The 22,017-nt window shown below is 41.1% G+C and overlaps 1 protein-coding gene across 7 annotated transcripts in view; it reads right to left on the bottom strand.

Moving 5' to 3' along the window:
* The window catches only part of TEX14 (testis expressed 14, intercellular bridge forming factor), a 427,022-nt gene that overhangs the window by 88,111 nt on the left and 316,894 nt on the right, over positions 1–22,017 (bottom strand). For all 7 annotated transcript variants that reach the window (XR_012688029.1, XM_075195065.1, XM_075195067.1 and 4 more), the window contains one exon: positions 4,282–4,372. Coding sequence is in view for 6 of the 7 variants with exons in the window: in XM_075195065.1 (XP_075051166.1) it covers positions 4,282–4,372 (91 nt within the window). In the remaining variant the exon portion in view is untranslated. The remainder of the gene's footprint in view (positions 1–4,281; positions 4,373–22,017) is intronic.

The raw sequence follows: 22,017 nt of genomic DNA on the forward strand, positions 1-22,017 counted from the left end.
AGTGCTAAAAATTAGTTGGTAGATACTGCTGACAGATATGACTTTTGGCAGCCAGAAATATTTATGCACAATTATGGGGGACACCCCAAAAGCACTGGGGAGTGCCAAATATAAAAAAATAATAATAAACCTCTATCCTCCTCTCTTCTCTAGTGATTTTTGTTAGAGCAATTGCAAGAAGAATATTGGATTCTCTGTCCCTGCTCTAATCAGCCTGTGACTACACCCTGCTCTCTCCCTCTGTCAAATGGCGATGGATTGCTGTGGAGGCGTGTATTTATAATGTTGAAGTATCGCGAGAACCGAGCCCCGAGATCCGACGACGTCACGATGACGGTCGGCCTCGATTTGCATTCGGAGTGGGCGGGAGAGTACCGAGCTACTCAGCTCGGTATTCGGATAGGCAAAGTTCGGATGGGTTCGGTTCTCGGGGAACCGGACCCGCCCATCTCTAGTTATTACGGTAATCATGCGTGGAAAAACTATTACCGTTAATACGGTAATTTTCTCGCTGGATTTCAGCTCGCGGCTCCCTGAGCCACGAGCTGAAATCCAGCTAACTATTACCGTATTAACGGTAATAGTTTTTCCACGGCGCGGAAAAAAAAGAATTGAATATGTCCCTATATTTAATATAGAGTCAGTAGAGTACATAGCGCATGTTGTGCTAAAAATGCGTGCCCTAATGAATCAGGCCCTATTTGTGGAACAAACCTAGCATAGCCCATTCCTCAGCAAACACAAAAGTGAAGTATCGGGGTGGCAGAATCATGGTGCATGGATGCTTTTGCTCAGCAAGGACTGGGCATCTTTTTAAAATTCAAGGATAGATGGATGGTGCAAAATCGGGGAGATATTGCAAGACAACCTGCTTCAGTCTGCTAGTCTTGGAGAAAGGTTACCTATAAACAGGAGAATGATCCCAAGCACAAGGAAAAAAGAAACACTAGCGCAGTTGAACAACAAAATGGTGAATGTTCTACAATGGTCAAGTCAAAGTTCACATCTCAATCCAATTGAGAATCCATCTCACTATTTGAAAATTGCAGTCCACAAGTTTCATCCAAACAACCTGATCAACCTGGGGCATAATTTGCAAGGAAGAATGGGCAAGAATCATTCCCAAAAAGTGTGAAAGCCTAGTAGATTACCCGAACAGACTTAATGCTGTTATTGCAACAAAAGGTGGTTCTACCAAGTACTAGTCTGCAGGGCGTTGAATACATATGCAAGAAACAGTTTTGTATTTTTCTTTATTCCAAAAAATCTGCAGACAAATAACGAATTACTACCGGTAGTTTGAAAATGTATTTTAAGAGCCTACTGGTTTGCAATAAAAATACAACCTGGAACAATCTGTGTAAGTGTCATTTGTAATACAGACAAATATGTTCACTGTTTAGGAAGTTGAATACTTTTACAAGCCACTGTACCTATTCTATTTGTTTTTGTGTCAGTGGCTGACAGTGAAAGTATATAGCACATGTGTATATAAAAATATAATACCGTAATACAATACAATACATTCATTCACTACACAGTACACTACTATAATATAATACGCTCAGCCTCTGAAGCAGTGCAGGCATGCACACGTGCCTGCTATATTTTCATGATGCACAGATATTTTGATGGGGAGGGGAAAATTGGTCAATTGTTCCACAAATATAAATAGATCTGCCCCGCTTCTCCAACTTTCCCCTCTGCACATGTATACCTCCCACAGCATTAAAGAGCCGGTAAGTGTGTGTATGGGTGTTACTAACATAATGCGGGGTGGGGATTATATGGGGTTGAAACTGTTAACATACTGTATGATCTATTAATGCAATTTAAGGTCTCAGTATTAAATATGAAGGTGAATAGGAGATAGTACCTGTTCATTTTCCAAACAGGACTCAACACTCTAGAATACAGACAAACAGCCACTGAGCGTAAGAAAACCAGCACAGTCTGCCAACTGTCTTGATTCTGGTAGCACTACCCTAACTTTCAGGGACTGTCTTACATTGTCAAGACTTTTTCTAGACTGCTGGGACAGTCGAGAAGTATATCTTGCTTCACATTGCTTTGCTCATGACGGGAGTCACATACACCTAATAGTGGTGCACAAAGTAATGTTGATGCATTTGATGGAAGCGTGAAGGGGTTTGAGGGAGGCCTGGCCATTCCCACATCGGCAGCACAAGACCAAAGGTGCATGCATGACATGTTCACTTTCACATTCTTTTCTAGGGCCACTTTCCCAATCCACCCGTGTACAGTTAAATCTGATGCCATGTCTAATAAGGAGAACAATATCTGGCACCAAAAATAATATGCAGTACAATATCTGGTACTAAGTTTAGTGCTTGCTAACTCTCACTGATTCTTCATGTTCCTCCTCTGATCGCTACGTGTGGTGCATCCTCCCAGTGGGTCCCATTTACAGCAGCTGTAACTCTATTGGCTTATAGTGCTACTTCCTATCCAGCACTGAACTCTGACAGCGAACTCGATTTCAGTGTAGGACAGCATGATAAAACTGTCTGCCAGCTGTTCGGGAGACCCGTAAGAGGAAGAGTGGAGTGAAGGATGTATTGCCAGGAAGATGGATCTGCAGATAACTTTAAGTAAGAAAAACAACTTGGGGACAGCCTCTGGCAAAAAACACAGACAACTACTAAGTTTTCCACCATAAAGGAGTGTTTGTTATATTCTTTTATGCTTCCCCATATTGGTTACGTAGGTCTTGTGTGTTTTCCTACATCAGTGTCCTGTCTTTTGTATGTTTCCCCATTTCTGCTTCACATCTCTTATGTGCTCCCACATATTTAGCTCCCGTATCTCTCATAAGCTTCCCCATGTCTGCTCAAACATCTCTTGTATGCTTCTCAAATGATCTTCACCCCAAGTTCCCTCATGTTTGCTTCCTACATCTGATCCACATCTCTTGTGTATTCTCTCATTTGCTTCCTCTCTGACTGTGTTCCACAGGAGTGTTCTCCTGTGGTACACAGTAGAAATGTACCACAGAAGAACACTCAGATTATGAATTCTCACAAGAGCACTGTTTAATAATGTAATATAATAATGTAATGATCTAACTGCACAGAATTCCCAAATTCAAAATATGAACAGCTTGTATGCTTACAGCTTCCTGCAGGGGTGAAACTGTGTGTGTGTGTGTGGGGGGGGGTGATGCTGCAGGGGTAAAACAGTGAGGGGGTGGTGATGCTGCAGGGGCGAAACAGTGAGGAAGGGGGGGGGTGATGCTGCAGGGGTGAAGCAGTGAGGAAGGGGGGGGGGGGTGATGCTGCAGGTTTGAAACAGTGGGGGAGGATGATGCTGCAGGGGTCAAACTGTGTGTGTGTGGGGGGGGGTTGATGCTGCAGTGGTTAAAATGTGTGTGTGAGCGGAGTGATGCTGCAGGAGTGAAACAGTGAGGGGTGATGCTGCAGGGGTGAAACAGTGTGGGAAGGTGATGCTGCAGGGATGAAACAGTTTGTGGGGGGGTGATGCTGCAGGGGTGAAACAGTTGGGGGGGGTGATGCTGGAGGACACAGTGGGGGGGTGTGATGGAGGAGGGTACAGTGGGGGGAGGTGATGGAGGAGGGCACAGTGGAGTGATGGAGGAGGGTACAGTGTGATGAAGGGACAAAAGTGTGACGACAGAGGGGCGCAGTGGGATGAAAAAGGTCACAGTGTGATGAAGGGGGCATTTTTTCCTCTTCTATACTTCTCACCAAACTAATTTGCTAAAAATGTAAACTTTTATTGCAAAGAATACATATTCTTCATTTAGATTATTCATATAACAATAAATGTACGTTTTTTAATGTACTTACTTATATTACTCACTTTATGAAAGTTTATAATATGATTTGTATTAAAAGAAGAAAAACATTATTGAATGAACAAATAATTTATAAAAGAGGGCGCGCAAATTTATTTTTTACAGGTGGGCGCCAGATATGCTAGCACCAGCCCTGGACTTAGGCATGAATGGGACCTGGACAACTGCCTCTTTGCTGATTGAATTGGCCCTGATTATGTCAAACTAGAGTAAGCATCACACGCTCACATGTTTCTGGTTATCAGGAAAGTGTCGCTTGATAATTTATTTGATTGTTGGAAAATACAACACTATAATCACTTTTGTAAAACATGTCATTATAATATGGATACGATGAAATGTACATCAGTGAACATAATTAACGTGAGTAGGTCTAATAAACTAAGATGAACAATTCTAAACATAAAAAGTAACATTAAAAGGCATATACTGTAATTATATTTTACCTTGTTTTTGGTGATATAGTAAGTGTGGTAACTCCTGGCATACTCATTTCAAATGTTCTATCTCCAGTCCAAGACATAAATGATTTCTTTTCTGTACAAAAAATTATTTTATTAACAGTAATGAAAATGTGTCAACAAACAATATTCTAAAAATGCTGAAAATGTGCATATTTATAAAAGTTTGTGATCTCATATGAGAAAGACAGCTCTGTGTCATAGCAGTTACCAACAGTTACATAAGATACTGACATGTGGAAACTGAAGACTGCTTAGTGTGAATATGATTTAAAAGGCACTCAGTTTCTTTGTATAAAATGCATTCAAGGTAAGATGTCAAACAAATTGACATTAAATTGAATAACATTTGTTTTTGTCTCTTATTAACTTATTTTTTGCTACTTGCAAGTATATAAAAGGGAGAAAGAATTGCAAAACAAATGTACAATTCAGTTCGATTATTTGAATAGTTGAACTTAACATAGTAACATAGTTGATGAGGTTGAAAAAAGACACCAGTCCATCAAGTTCAACCTATTTTGGATCTCCTGTGATCCCTCACTTATACTTGAAATTGATTCAGAGTAAGCAACCGCCAATCTGTTTCAATTGTGAAAATCCCCCCAGACCCAATATTGTAGTCCTTTTTTTACTCTATATCCACTACTATCCTTCATTTTAATTAACAGTGGTATCCCTGGATACACTTTTCCGCAAAAAAATTGTATAACCCTTTCTTAAACATATCTATTGAATCTGCCATCACAGCCTTCTCTGGCAGTGAATTCCATATCTTGACTGCCCTTACTGTAAAGAACCCCTTCCTTTGCTGGTTGTGAAATTTCCTCTCCTCTAACTTTAGGGGGTGACCGCGTGTCCTGTGTATAGTCCTTGGGGTAAAAAGTTCCCATGAAAGTTCTCTGTATTGACCCTTAATATATTTGTGCATAGTAATCATATCTCCTCTTAGATGCCTTTTTTCTAAAGTAAACATGCCTAAATTGGCTGAACTTTCCTCATAACTTAAAGACTCATACCTTTTATCAATTTTGTCGCCCTTCTCTGACCCCTTTCTAGTTCCAAATGATCTTTTTCATAGAGTGGTGCCCAGAACTGTACTGCATATTCAAGATGAGGTCTTACCAACGATATATTCACTGGCAAAATTACACTGTCTTCCCTTGCATCTACATCCCTTTTTATGGATGCCAGTACTTTATTTGCCCTTGCAGCTGCTGCTTGACATTGAGCACTATTGCTAAGTCTACTGTCTACGAGCACTCCTAAATCCTTTTCCATTATAGATTCTCCTAAATTAATTCCATTTAATTTATTGATTGCGTTCTTGTTTTTGATCCCTAAATGCATAACCTTACATTTATCTATGTTAAACCTCATATTCCATTTGGCCGCCCAATCCTCCAGTTTATTTAAGTCCCTCTGTAGAGAAGCTACATCTTGCTCTGATTTTATTACCTTACAGAGTTTAGTGTCTGAAAATGCAGTTTTGGGTTTCTCTGTGTTTCATGCAAGTGCTTTCTGGGTATGGAAACCAAACTTTTGACAAGAATATCTTTCAAAGTAGGTGCTCTCCTGTATATGAAGCTGTCACGGGCACTAGGAGTCTTTACCCAGGGATCACCAGGTGATAGGCTTACCAGAGCAGTAGAGGTGGTAATATGGTACTCTGGTAGCAGGGTGATCACGGAACAGGAAATAGCAGATGATGAGATGCTCAGGAAAGTCTATGACTAGCAGCACTGGCAATATGGAGGTAGTAATACACGAGGAACTGTATGGACAAAGGACACGTGAAGGTAGTCAGTGGTCTGCGGTAGCAAGTTGTACCACTGCTATAGTGAGGAGGAATGTCCAACAGAAACGAGGAGGTGATGAGAGTCAGCGGTCTGCGGATAGCAAGTTGTACCGCTGTCTGAGTGAAGGAATGGAATCCAAGTGGAGGTATCCGGGGAGTCAGTGGTCTGCGTTAGCAAGTTGTACCACTGCTATGTGAGAGGATACTGGAACAGGTGAAACTGTAAACAGGAGTCAGTGGTCTGCCACTAGCAAGTTGTACTACTGAATATATATGTGAGGAGGTGCACGGGGAGAGACTGCAACACAATATATACACGGGCACCTTGACTTTGATCCACAGTAATATGCACAATATAAATGTATAAATGACTGAACAACACTGCCAATATAGAAAGTCTCTTGAAGTAATCCGGCATGAGATAACACAGTCAATGATGGCAGTAGAGTCAGCAGATAGTACACTCCAGAGGAGAACCAACACAGTCAATGATGGCAATAGACTCAGCGGATAGTACACTCCAGAGGAGAACCAACACAGTCCAGCAAGGTATGCAATACACAGCACAGTCAATGGGAAGTATGCATACCGTGGTTCAGGAGAAGGCAGTCAGACAGGAGTGCAGAGATACCTGAAGGGCAGGAGGCCAGCAGGATACAAGTCCCTGGATGGGTGAAGCAGGGGTCTAGCAGGTGCAGCGCACAGGTAGGTAGACCAGCAGGGAACACAGGAAGGCGTGGAGAACGGATCAGCAGTAGATGGATGAGTAGCGCTGAGAAGTAACAGCAGCGGGTCTCTGCGGGAACACGGAGGTAACCAATAGCAACCAGCAGGTGCAGTAACGATGGGACACCGGAGAGCAGAGTTGAACAGGCACTGTTGATCACGGAGAATAGCGGGTAGCAATAGTGGAGGCAGACTCAAGGAAACACGGGAGCGTTGACAAGGACTGAAGACTGAAGCGCACAGAGGCAGCGGATAGGAATCAGCCAAACAGTCACGATGAAACACAGACGGGTTGCAGGTTGAAGACTGTAGTGCACGGAGGCAGCGGATAGGAATCAGCTAGCAGTCACGATGATGAAACACAGACGAGTTGCAGGTTGAAGACTGTAGTGCACGGAGGCAGCGGATAGGAATCAGCTAGCAGTCACGATGATGAAACACAGACGAGTTGCAGGTTGAAGACTGTAGTGCACGGAGGCAGCGGATAGGCATCAGCTAACAGTCCCAATAATAAATGGTAGAGTAGAAGTGGTTAGAAGACTGTAGTGCACGGAGGCAGCGGATAGGAATCAGCTCACAGTCACGATGATACAGTAGATGGTAGAAGTGGTATGGGAACCACAGTAGTAGAAGTGGTTTGGAAACCACAGAGGTAGAAGTGGTTTGGAAACCACAGGAATCAGCAGGGCTGAATGAACAAGGAAACACAGGAACACCTTCAGAGACTCATGGGGAATGAGACTCCAAGATCAGGCAATGTGGTGATGACCACAGGTGCTTAATATAGGGAGGTTGCCTGATCTGCCAATTAAGTTAAAGGAACATACACTGAAGGTTTGGAAAGGGCTGCGCATGCGCAGTCCCTCAGGATAGAGGACGTCCACGGTTCCTAATAGTCCGGGAAGAAGCACTCACAGTCCGGTGAGTGACAGTACCCCCCCTTTTAAAGGTGGGCACAGAACGCCTGGAACCGGGCTTGTCCGGATTTTTGGAATAAAACTTCTTCAGAAGGGCAGGAGCATTAAGATCTTCAGCTTTGATCCATGAACGCTCTTCAGGACCAAAGCCCTTCCAATGAACGAGGAAACGGAGGACTCCTCGCGAAATTTTTGCATCCAATACCTCAGTAATCTCGAAATCCTCCTCCTGATGAACTTGAACTGGCTGCGGTGCTGAGGGAGGAGTCGAGAAACGATTGATAATAAGAGGTTTGAGTAAGGACACATGGAAGGCATTGGAAATCCGAAGATTCTTAGGAAGAAGAAGTTTAACACATACTGGATTGATAACTTGAATGATCCTATATGGACCAATAAAACGAGGGGCGAATTTCATAGATGGAACCTTCAAACGAATATTTTTGGTAGATAACCAGACACGATCTCCAATTTTTAGTGGTGGAATAGCCCGCCTCTTCTTATCTGCGAAAGACTTATATTTGTTAGATGTCTTCTTTAAACAGGTTTTGACCTGAGACCAGATATTTTTGAAGGTCTGACAAGCAGTCTCCACAGCAGGAACTTGGGTGGGCGGGAGGGCAGGAAATTCCGGAAAAGACGGATGGTGACCGTAGACCACAAAGAATGGAGTTTTGGATGATGACTCATGGTACATGTTGTTATGGGCGAATTCAGCCCAAGGGAGCAATTCTACCCAGTTGTCTTGGTTGGCTGAAGAGAACATCCTAATAAAAGTCTCAAGATCTTGATTGACTCGTTCCGTTTGTCCGTTAGATTGCGGATGGTAAGACGATGAGAGTGCTAATCGTATGCCCAAGGTTTTACAAAGGGCCCGCCAGAATCTGGAAACGAATTGTACTCCTCTATCTGACACAATCTCAGACGGACATCCATGGATGCGGAAGATTTCTTTAATGAAATGTTCAGCCAGAGTAGACGAGGAAGGTAAACCGGACAGAGGGACGAAATGAGCCATCTTCGAAAATCTGTCTACCACTACCCAAATAGTATTGTGATTCTTACTTGGTGGCAAATCAGTAACGAAATCCATACTAATATGGGTCCAAGGCTTGGACGGAATGGGTAGTGGTCGCAGCAACCCTGCTGGAGTTCTGCGGGAGGATTTGAACTGAGAACATAAATCACAGGAAGCAATAAACTCTTTGACGTCTCTCCTCATTGAAGGCCACCAGTAACTACGAGAGAGAATCTCAAAGGTCTTATGTTCACCGGCGTGTCCAGAAAAACGAGAGGCATGGAACCACGAAAGGATTTTCCTCCTCAGAGTAGGAGGCACGAGGGTCTTCCCAAATGGTAGCATTTTGGTGGATGACGCAGCCAGAGAAATACATTTGGGGTCTAGAATAGCATGGTTGGGAACCTCTTCTACATCAGAGGACGTCACAAAAGCTCGAGATAGAGCGTCAGCTTTCTTGTTCTTAGCAGCTGGTTTGAAGGTTATAATTAATTCAAAACGGGAAAAGAAAAGAGACCATCTTGCTTGACGAGGGTTCAAGCATTGAGCAGATTGCAAATATGACAAGTTCTTATGATCCGTGAAGATCGTCACAGGATGGCGAGCTCCTTCCAACAAGTATCTCCATTCCTCTAATGCAGCTTTGATGGCCAGCAACTCCTTGTCCCCGATAGTATAGTTTTTCTCTGCGGGCAGAAGACCCCGAGAGTAGAAGGCACAAGGATGTAATTTTTGTTGCTCCGAGCGTTGGGAGAGAATAGCTCCTAAGCCCACATTAGAGGCATCTACTTCTAGGAAGAAGGGGAGTGTCACATCAGGTTGTCGCAGAATGGGAGCAGACGAGAAGGACTCTTTGAGGATTTGAAAGGCTTGGAGAGCCTCAGATGACCATTGCTTAGTATTAGCCCCTTTCCGAGTTAAGGCCACAATGGGAGATGCAATGGATGAGAAGTCTTGAATGAAGCGTCTATAGTAATTGGCAAAACCTAAAAAACGCTGGATGGCACGAAGAGTAGTTGGCTGAGGCCAATGTAGTACAGCATTTACTTTGTCTGGATCCATCTTCAGGCCAACTCCGGAAACTATATACCCCAAGAATGGAATCTGGGGTAACTCGAATGAACATTTTTCCAATTTACAGAACAATGAGTTTTTCCGTAGTCTGGAGAGGACCTCTGCCACATGTTGGTGATGAGAAGGCAGGTCCTGTGAGAAGATCAATATGTCGTCCAGGTAGACAACGACACATACATATAATAAGTCCCGAAAGATCTCATTGATGAAACCCTGGAAAACCGCGGGGGCATTACACAGCCCGAAGGGCATTACTAAATATTCGTAATGCCCATCTCTGGTGTTAAACGCGGTCTTCCATTCGTCACCGGAACGGATTCTAATTAAATTGTAGGCACCACGAAGATCCAACTTAGTAAATATCCGAGCTCCCTTGATGCGATCAAATAGCTCAGTGATCAGCGGAATGGGATACCGATTCTTGATAGTAATGGCGTTGAGTCCACGAAAATCTATACAAGGGCGTAATGATCCATCCTTCTTTTTGACGAAGAAGAACCCAGCTCCAGCGGGAGAGGTGGAAGGTCGAATGAACCCACGCTGGAGATTCTCCTGTATGTACTCAGATGTGGCTTGAGTTTCAGGTAACGAGAGAGGATAGACCCGACCCCTGGGAGGAGTCTTGCCAGGTAGAAGGTCGATCGGACAATCCCAAGAACGATGAGGAGGAAGACGTTCAGACTGAGCTTTATCAAACACATCGGCAAATGAAGCATACTGAGGAGGGAGTCCCGGGGAGGACGATGAGATGGAAGATTGCTGTACTTTAAGAGGAATAACTTGAGAGAGACAACGATGGTGACATTCAGGCCCCCAAGACGTAACTTGAGGGGTGCGCCAGTCAATCTGGGGAGAGTGACATTGAAGCCATGGAAGGCCTAAGACAATCGGACTTGTCGTAACAGGAAGAATTAAAAACGAAATTTCTTCATGGTGTAGTACACCAATCTGAAGGGTTACTGGAGACGTACTCTGGGTGATGAGACCATTGATGAGACGTGATCCATCTATAGCCGTCACAGTAATGGGTGTTTTTAAAGTGATCACTGGTAGGGACCATTGATTCACTAGTGATTTAGAAATGAAATTTCCTGTTGCTCCGGAATCAATCAATGCCTGTGACTCAAAGGATTTAGTAGCAAAGGAAATCGTAACATCGAAAGCGCAGACTTTAGATTTCATAGACAATGGAGAGGACTCCAGGGACCCTAACTTCACCTCTCCAGAACTAGTTAGGGCCTGGCATTTCCCGATTTCTTAGGGCAAGAACTGAGCATATGTGTGGAATCAGCACAATAGATACAGAGTCTATTCTTTACTCTTCGTTTCCTCTCTTCTAAAGATAATTTGGAACGTCCTATCTCCATGGGAATCACAGAAGGTGAAACTGGACGAAATTGAGGGTTTAAACGAAGAGGTGCTTTAGCAGAAGTTGTTTTCTCAGATTCTCTTTCACGAAATCTCATGTCTACACGATGGCAAAGAGAGATCAAATCTTCTAGTGACGAAGGAAGCTCTTGGGTAGTCAGTGCATCTTTAATTTTATCGGAGAGCCCCTGCCAGAAGGCGGCAACTAATGCTTCAGTGTTCCACTGAAGTTCAGAGGCTAAGATCCTAAATTGAATGACATACTGTCCTACTGTATGGGAGCCTTGTCGCAAACGAAGAATGCTGGAAGCAGCGGAGATCACACGACCTGGTTCATCGAACACACTTCGGAACGTGGAAATGAATTTGGCACTATCTTGTAGAATTGGATCGTTTCTTTCCCACAGAGGGGAGGCCCAAGCCAGGGCTTGTCCAGAAAACAATGAGATAAGATAGGCCACTCTGGAACGATGGGTAGAAAAATTTTGAGGTTGGAGTTCAAAATGGACTGAACATTGATTAAGGAAACCTCTACAAGTTTTGGGGTCCCCGTCATATTTTGACGGAGTAGGCAGGTGAAGCGTAGGAGCTGTAGACACCTGGGATGGCACTGGGGAAACGGAGGAAAGCACAGGAGCTTCAATACTAGCTGTAACAGTCTGTCCAGATGTTCCTTGGGAGGTTAACGATTGGTAACATTGAAGTAACAGCTGTTGGCGAGCATCCTGTTGCTCCACACGACTGACCAGATGCTGCAGCATCTCCTTAGCGGTAGGTTCCGTATCTGGGTCTGTCATGGCCTGATCTTACTGTCACGGGCACTAGGAGTCTTTACCCAGGGATCACCAGGTGATAGGCTTACCAGAGCAGTAGAGGTGGTAATATGGTACTCTGGTAGCAGGGTGATCACGGAACAGGAAATAGCAGATGATGAGATGCTCAGGAAAGTCTATGACTAGCAGCACTGGCAATATGGAGGTAGTAATACACGAGGAACTGTATGGACAAAGGACACGTGAAGGTAGTCAGTGGTCTGCGGTAGCAAGTTGTACCACTGCTATAGTGAGGAGGAATGTCCAACAGAAACGAGGAGGTGATGAGAGTCAGCGGTCTGCGGATAGCAAGTTGTACCGCTGTCTGAGTGAAGGAATGGAATCCAAGTGGAGGTATCCGGGGAGTCAGTGGTCTGCGTTAGCAAGTTGTACCACTGCTATGTGAGAGGATACTGGAACAGGTGAAACTGTAAACAGGAGTCAGTGGTCTGCCACTAGCAAGTTGTACTACTGAATATATATGTGAGGAGGTGCACGGGGAGAGACTGCAACACAATATATACACGGGCACCTTGACTTTGATCCACAGTAATATGCACAATATAAATGTATAAATGACTGAACAACACTGCCAATATAGAAAGTCTCTTGAAGTAATCCGGCATGAGATAACACAGTCAATGATGGCAGTAGAGTCAGCAGATAGTACACTCCAGAGGAGAACCAACACAGTCAATGATGGCAATAGACTCAGCGGATAGTACACTCCAGAGGAGAACCAACACAGTCCAGCAAGGTATGCAATACACAGCACAGTCAATGGGAAGTATGCATACCGTGGTTCAGGAGAAGGCAGTCAGACAGGAGTGCAGAGATACCTGAAGGGCAGGAGGCCAGCAGGATACAAGTCCCTGGATGGGTGAAGCAGGGGTCTAGCAGGTGCAGCGCACAGGTAGGTAGACCAGCAGGGAACACAGGAAGGCGTGGAGAACGGATCAGCAGTAGATGGATGAGTAGCGCTGAGAAGTAACAGCAGCGGGTCTCTGCGGGAACACGGAGGTAACCAATAGCAACCAGCAGGTGCAGTAACGATGGGACACCGGAGAGCAGAGTTGAACAGGCACTGTTGATCACGGAGAATAGCGGGTAGCAATAGTGGAGGCAGACTCAAGGAAACACGGGAGCGTTGACAAGGACTGAAGACTGAAGCGCACAGAGGCAGCGGATAGGAATCAGCCAAACAGTCACGATGAAACACAGACGGGTTGCAGGTTGAAGACTGTAGTGCACGGAGGCAGCGGATAGGAATCAGCTAGCAGTCACGATGATGAAACACAGACGAGTTGCAGGTTGAAGACTGTAGTGCACGGAGGCAGCGGATAGGAATCAGCTAGCAGTCACGATGATGAAACACAGACGAGTTGCAGGTTGAAGACTGTAGTGCACGGAGGCAGCGGATAGGCATCAGCTAACAGTCCCAATAATAAATGGTAGAGTAGAAGTGGTTAGAAGACTGTAGTGCACGGAGGCAGCGGATAGGAATCAGCTCACAGTCACGATGATACAGTAGATGGTAGAAGTGGTATGGGAACCACAGTAGTAGAAGTGGTTTGGAAACCACAGAGGTAGAAGTGGTTTGGAAACCACAGGAATCAGCAGGGCTGAATGAACAAGGAAACACAGGAACACCTTCAGAGACTCATGGGGAATGAGACTCCAAGATCAGGCAATGTGGTGATGACCACAGGTGCTTAATATAGGGAGGTTGCCTGATCTGCCAATTAAGTTAAAGGAACATACACTGAAGGTTTGGAAAGGGCTGCGCATGCGCAGTCCCTCAGGATAGAGGACGTCCACGGTTCCTAATAGTCCGGGAAGAAGCACTCACAGTCCGGTGAGTGACAGAAGCATGGAAATTTCAATATAACATCTTGTAATTCTGGATCTCTTCTAAGAATAAACCAGTGTTTCCTAAGAATTTTCTCTACATCTTTATGGTAGGTATTATATTGGATAATGAAAGAAATTCCTAACCTTTTATCTAGGTCATTGTTCACTTTTTACTCGCTTTTGGGACAAGTAGATTCTCCCTTTCCATATTTTGCACTTTCTCAATTACTTGATCTAAATTGTTCTCCTTGTACCCTTTTTCTATAAATTGTTTTAAAGGGTCTGTGCTTGTTCTTTAAAAATTCCCAACTCTGTGCAGTTACACCTCACTCTTTGAAATTGACCTAAGGGAGTACTTTCAAGCCATTTAACGTAATAATTACTGTTGATTGGGATGAAAGAATTTGAATACGTAGGTTTATGTAATTCCTCATAAGTAGTGAATTATTTTCAATGTAAATCCAAAAAATATACTTCCTTTTTGCTTTTATCAAAAGTCAGATGGATATTAAGAGTGTTATTAGTAAGTTTATTGCAAGAATTGGAGAGAGAGGACTCATGTCCCTGCCAGATGAAAAAAAAATTGTCATAATAACGGTGCCAGAAAACCAGATTCGTCCCTACTATGGGGTCATTCCACACATGGCCATCTTCCCACCACCCCATAAACATGTTTGCGTAACTGGGGACGAATCTGGTTCCCATGGCCGTTCCCTGCTGCTGTAAATAGAAATTGCTGGAGTACCAAAAGAAATTGTTTCTCAAAATAAATTATATTCCCCCCATAATAAAATTCTTTACATCATCTCCCATCATAGATGAGTCTAGGAAGAATTTGATTGCTTCAGTACCCTGATCATGGTTAATGATCGTGAAAAACAAATGGACATCCTCTGTAACTAGCGTATATGTTTCTTGACATTATATGGTATACAGCTTATTTAGCAGATCCAAGGTGTATTTTAAACATGATTTAATTGATGTCATAAAGGTTTGAAGATTATAATCTAAATAAAGGGATAAATAAGATGTAATAGATTTCGTGCAAGCTACGATAGGCCTGCCTGAAGGGGATAAGGGATTCTTATGAATTTTAGGGAGAGTGTATAGTACTGGAATGGAGGGATTAGTAACAATAATATATTCTTTAACTTCCTTATAGATAAACACCTTCACTGTGTATTTGTCCAATAAGGTGTTAAGTTTATCTGAGATACCTTTAGATGGATCTTCTTTTATGATTTTATATGTCTCCTTATCACTTAACTGTCTCATGATTTCTTCATGACACTTTTCCTTATCCTGAATTACCACACTGCCCCCCTTATCTACTGGCTTAACTACAATATCCTTGTTTAATTTTAACTTCTTCAATGCTTCCCTTTCTCTTCTATTTATATTTAACCAATATCGTTTCTATTTAAGTTTGATGTCCTGTAGATCGTACTTCACTAATCTTTCAAAAGTTTCCACCATAGGACTCTTACAAAAGGTGGGGAAAAAAGATGATTTCTGTGTAAACTTATTCTCCTCAACATTCTGTATTGTTTCACTAATATTACTTTTGAAGAATATTATTAAAGTGAGTTTTCTCATAAATATTTGAAGCTCCATGAAGATGTCAAAACCATCGGTCTTGTTAGATGGGCAAATTTCAATACTAGCTCTTCCTTGGTTACAAGCTGTTCACCAAGGTTGTAAATCTTAATTCCATCTTTCTTTTCCCCTTTACCCTTTTTGGTTGGTCTTTGGCTTTGACACTTATTTATGCTCCTCCCCTTTTGTTTTTATATATCACATTCCTATGAATTAATCTGATCTTTCTAAAAAAAAAATCTTGCTGATCATAAGCTCCATATCTATCTCTCATAGTAGTGGAGCATTCTCTCGGGGGGGGAGTTTCTTCTGTTAAATAGATGTTTTTCCCATCTTCCCTCATATGTGTTATGTGGATTCCTTACTTTTCTCCAATCATCTACTACATATCGTCTATCATACTTTGGTTGAATGTTCCTTTCATGAACATTCCATTTCTCTCCGTTTCCTTTAAAAATATTCTGTCTGACCCGTTCGTAACTGTGATCTCTATTTGATTTCTCCCTTTGGGTCCAATCGTGATTCAATTCGTTATTCCTTTAATGTTCTCTTTTATTCACTATTTTATCCTCTTTGTATATATTTGTTAGTTTCTTAGGGATAACAAGATGTTTTTTCTTTTTGAAGATCTTCTTTGTCTCTAAGGTACTTTTTATGTTTCTTAGTTTAATGGCCACACTCTCCTCTAATTGTTTATAATCCTCCAGATTAGAGAATGTAGAGGTTAATGATGTGAAGTCATCAATTTCTTGACTGAGGATAAATCCTTTTTCCACTCACTTACAATGAGTACCAATCGAGAAAATGAACAAATTTCTAAGCCATTTTTTCAACAAATTTCTTAGACTTAATTTTAATGAGGGTTCTTTTAAAAGTTTTAGACCCATAGGGATCATTTGCTCAAAAAAATATTTTTCTAAGGTGGCTATTTCCCACCAGATCTTACTTTCATTAATCAACTTCCGTTCTAATCTAACTTTCATCATCTTCAAAGCAACCTAGATCTTCTATACCATCATGTTTATCAAATAAATGTTCTAATTGAAGTTTGCGGTTGTCTCTAATTTACAATTATTTTGTTTATGGGGTGGTGAGAAGATGGTCATGTTTGGAATGACCCCATGGTAGTGGCGAATCTGGTTTCCTGTCAACGTTATATTGACAATATTTTTTCATCTGGCAGGGAGATGAGTCCTATCTCTCCAATTTTGCAATAAACGTAATAATAACACTCTTAATATCCATATGACTTTTGATAAAAGCAAAAAGGAAGTAAATTTTTTGGATTTAAATATTTATGTTAAAAATAATACACTACTCACGAAGAATTAAAGTAAATGTACAGATTCACATTCTTTCATCCCTATCAACAGTAATCATTATGTCAAATGGCTTGAAAGTATCCCCAAAGGTCAATTTTAAAGAGTGAGGCGTAACTGCACAGAGTTGGGAATTTTTAAAGAACAAGCACAGACCCTTAAAAAACAATTTATAGAAAAAGGGTACAAGGAGAACGATATAGATCAAGTAATTGAGAAAGTGCAATATATGGAAAGGAAGAATCTACTTGTCACAAAACCGAGAAAAAAAGTGAACAATGACCTAGATAAAAGGTTAGGAATTTCTTTCATTACCCAATATAATACCTACCATAAAGATGTAGAGAAAATTCTTAGGAAACACTGGTCTATTCTTAGAAGAGATCCAGAATTACGATGTTATACCGAAATTTCCAAGCTTCATATACAGGAGAGCACCTACTTTGAAAGATATTCTTGTCAAAAGTGTGGTTTCCAAACCAAGAAAGGACTTGTATAAATCGAAAGGCTTTTTTATGTGTGGTGCAAAAATGTTAACACGAACATCACTAAAATGGTAAAGGTTAGATCTAACACCACAGGTTTGATATACAAAATAGAAGACTTTTTTTTTTTTTTTTAAAGTTTTATTTTTCAGAAGGTCAATAATGAGCATCAGTCCAAGACAAAATCTGTTACAATCAGGTTATACACATTCAGGGACTAATACAAACATTGTGTATCATAATGAGAATATTGAGATTGACCAAATTTTAGCTATAGGGATAGAAGAAGAAAGAAACAGAAAGGAGGCCAGTCAGTGAAAAGTGTGCAAAATAGATTAGGAGGCGGTGTGGCAGACCGCCAATAGAAGAAAAGAGAAAGAAAGCAGAGCAAGAAATAGAGAAGTGGGGGGAGGGGGGGAAGGTAGCGGGTTGAGGAGGGATATCAAGTGGAGTGTTTTAGAGGAGTCATAGGGCAAAAGGAATTTGGATTTGAAAAAATGACATCCAAGGTTCCCAGACTTTATTAAATGATTTAGAGGTGTTGCGCAATATGCATGTCATAAACTTCATTTTGTATGAGTGCCAAACTCTATTAATAATTGTCTGCATAGTAGGCGCGGTGGGTTGTTTCCAATTAGTGGCAATTTGACATAGTGCTGCAGAAACTATGTGGCGGAACATTTTTGTTTGGTGTTTAGTTGCGGATGGAATTCCAAGTGGGAGAAGGAAAAATCTGGGAGAGACCGGGATGTCAATCTGCAGAATCTGAGATGCGAAGTTCCGTAGTTCCGACCAGAATGGGGCAATCTTGGGGCACTGCCACCAAATATGGAGGAAGGACCCTTCTGACGAGCATCCTCTCCAACATGAGCTGGATGAGTCCGGAAAGATTTTTTGTAATCTGGTCGGGACCAAATACCATCGATAAAGAAGCTTATAAGCATTTTCTTTCAGCTTCACACAGATTGAACTAGAGGCCGTGTTGGCTTTTATTTCATCCCAATCTTCCCCATCCAAGAAAATAGAAGACTTTTTAACGTGCAGCATGAAGAATTGTGTATATCTAGTGTAATGTATTTCTGAGAAACAATATATTGGCAGAACAGGACGTAGACTGAAAGAATGTTGGAGTGAACACGTTAGGAATATTAAAAAAAGGATATGAACTACATTACCTATCCACACAGTGTAAGAACGAACACAAGGGTGACATCAACTCTATAAAGTATTTTTGTGGTTTAAAGAAGATCTGTGGTGAGTGGAGGAAAAAAGGATTCCAAGAGCGATCTAGCTAAAGCTGAAATAAGACTTATCCACTCTGTGGGGACTTTAGCCCCAAGAAGTCAGAATACAGATTTTGAGATCAAGTGGCTTTTAGAATAATGTAGCTAAGAATGCATTGATTGCACTTCCCGTATGGCATCATTAACTGTATTGTTCTAAGGGACAATGTTGAGTGTCTACAATCAGTGTGGATACTTCATAATGGCTATTTGAATTATCTCCATATCTCATATGACATTTTAGCCCTTTGTATCCTATGTAATTTATCTTTGCTTTTATATATGTATCCTAGGTATATCATTGAGAATTACTGTTGTACAGCTATTCGTATGGAATATGTATGTGGACATATATAGATTTTGAAGCCCATATAGAAACAAAAGGGGAAATTTCAATCCACGATCCTCAACTGATATACAGTTATAAATAACTTTTATTGTTATTCATCATCGTTAGTGTACTATTTTTATATGCCCTAGATATATACAATTGTATAAGGGTTCTCATACAAGATAGGACAGCCTACACATTTATAATGATATTATGTGGAGATCTATATAATGATGTAAAATCTCTTCAGACTTATATATCTGACCTCTAATTTGGTCCCTCTAACACATACTAGCCTGGTGGTCTAGATGACAGATCGATTACTTTTATAGGAAAACAATATCATGGCAACGGTCACCTATATCTGGAGTGATTTATAATCATGAAGATGTAAAAGGCACATTTATAATGTACACAGATCCCCCTTTTTATCATGTCACTTACACCATTATAGGTAAATATCTTCCTTTATCTACGTTCTACATGTTTTTCATGCATCCCGCTTATGAGCAGTGCAGAATCAGCCTGTTCTTTTCTTATAAGAGTACATACAGTTTTCATGTCAGGAAACGCTCTTTTGGTGTCAAGCATATCAAAGAGCTATCCCATTATGTAGGTCTCCAATGGTATTATTTATGATTTCATTATTAATTATTTTAATGATGTATTCATTTTTATGAGGAACGGGATGTGTATTACCATATAGAGACACGCACAGCATGTTAGTGCATGTAAACACATGAGTTTTCAGCTGTGTGTATAACCCAGATTGGAACTTCTATGTGATTGGTTGAAAAGACTTTAAATGCAGCACATTTTGTCTAATCCCCAACGCCTTGATAAAGATTATTGAAATCGAAACGTGTCGGCAAGGGGCGGGTACCGTGGAAGCACACACATCTGGAGGATTTTTGTAAGTCCTGCACCAGAGGCAGCAGTTCTGGCACTTGACAAGAAAAAGGCCATTGTCATGCCTGGGCATAAAACAAAAAAATCCACTTCTTATTTGTGAAATTATTTCTACCCAAATCCAGTTGTATAGCCATTTGTAGTGTATGTCAAGCCACAGTCAGTCGAGGGAGGGACCTTAAACATCTTGGAACTTCATCCATGTTACTCCATTTGACGAAAGTTCATGGCAAGGTTTTGGGAAAAGCTGAAAGTTCTTCCCAAAAAATTACAAGCACTCTTTTCCCCAGCTTATGTAAAGGGAACAAGCCAGCTACTCCAACACTTGTGTGGGATGAGTTCTTATCTACATGCTGATGATATCCATCTTCCATTTGGTAAGAGTCCAGCCTCATAGGTTCTTCTTCCGTTTGGCAGCCGAGTTTGTTTAATTTGATTATTCTGTTTTTATTGTGCATATATGTATTTTTTTTACATTAAATGGCCTTAAGATAATACACCATTGACGAAATTTCTCTTTCTGACATATGCCATAAAAAGACCATATCGAGGAATCGGTCTGGCAGACGTGAGAAAAAAGACACAGCACTTGTATACAAAGTTGTCTTGTTGTCTACATCCTGTAAGTGCATATCCTTAAGGGTGTGGAACTCAAACATGTGGTGATATTGATTTATATCCATATATACACTGGATTAATTGGGTCATTTTTGTGGAAAGCAGTCATGTATTATACATGTTGCGATATGATATATTTTCTGCTTTTATTTTTTAGATATGCATCCTGGGAGGAAAGCTTTGGAATTCTACACAAGATCCCTGTTCGACTTCAAGTCTGGACTTTTGTTGTTTCCGTAGAATCATTTTGGACATTATTATTTAGGTTTTGGACCATTTGTGGTCTCTTTTCATTTGGATTTGTATAATGTGCTTACATTTCATTTAGATTCAAGAGTGTTTTACATGTTTAAAAAATATATACAACATATTTTAAAATTTGTACAGTACGCACTATAAAGCTAAGTGATGTCTTCTTGACACAGAGAACAGCAGCAAGCCATTTCACTATGAACTGCCATTGCTTTAGGCCATTTAGGAAGCCAAAAGGAAATATAGTGAAAAAGTTTCAACTTGGTGATTTATAGGTTAAAACACCTGTAATTTTAATGTGTAGAAGCCTTCTTCATTTAATAGGAAGAAATTGTGAAGGCTTCTGCTCTATTTGCTCTAAACATTATAAGACATGAAATTATTCTGCAGTTGCAGCCAGCACAACAAATGCAAAAAGCACCCAGTATTTGCTAGCAGAAGCTACTAACCACTAATGTGTGGGGAAAAAAATAAATAGATTAGCACCAAGGCTGCGATTATGACACAAAATTAAAGTGTCTATGTAATAAACAGGGGTAGAGACATTTATATAAATTGGTGAAGGACTGTTAGCATAAGAGAAAGCATTTTGTAGGTGTCTTTGGGTTACATATACAGCCCTTCAGCTTTAACTAAATATTGCCTGTGTAAACAGTTAGAACAAGGAAGTAAGAAGCAAAGTAGATTGATGATTAGATTCAAAACAGATAAAAACAGAACTGAGGTAACACAGGAAATGTTTGTATAAAGCTGGGTACCCACTGATCCAATTATCGTGCAGATCACACAATAGAGGACCATTTGGTCAGATATTCCAAGAGTGTGTACGCTCTCATGATCATGTTTTATCTTACCAAAACACATCACATCTCTTGATTTGGTTTTATAAAGTTCCTAAAAATCACGATCAACCATGGAACAATGTCGGGCAAATGTGGAAGTCTGTATGCACTCAATGACCAGCAGTGTAGGCAGATATCAGTAGAGCGTACAGTGTCATAATTTTCAGCAGATAGTTATGAGAGATGAAGAGCACAGATCTGAAGGTAAATTGTGTAAGTGTGTACACATGAATCTGCATGATCATCGACTTTCAGTCGTTGGGAAAATAGGTACAGAAATCGCGCCTGAAGTAAAATGCAATAGTTTATACCTAGCATAAGAGTTGACAGTTAACAAGTGAAGTAACAAACAAGTGATGAGAAGAGTAAATGTGTACAAAACAGGACAGCAGCAGTTGTTTATATCAGCTCTTATTCTAGAGAACTTATACCCCATGAATTTGACTGAAGTATGTCTACTTTCTGTCTGAAGCCAATCGTCTGCATTCTGGAGATATATAAAGCTGGCAGATTATTGTGCTA

This window comes from Mixophyes fleayi, chromosome 2 (genome assembly GCF_038048845.1).
Source record: "Mixophyes fleayi isolate aMixFle1 chromosome 2, aMixFle1.hap1, whole genome shotgun sequence".
Lineage (NCBI taxonomy): Eukaryota > Metazoa > Chordata > Amphibia > Anura > Limnodynastidae > Mixophyes > Mixophyes fleayi.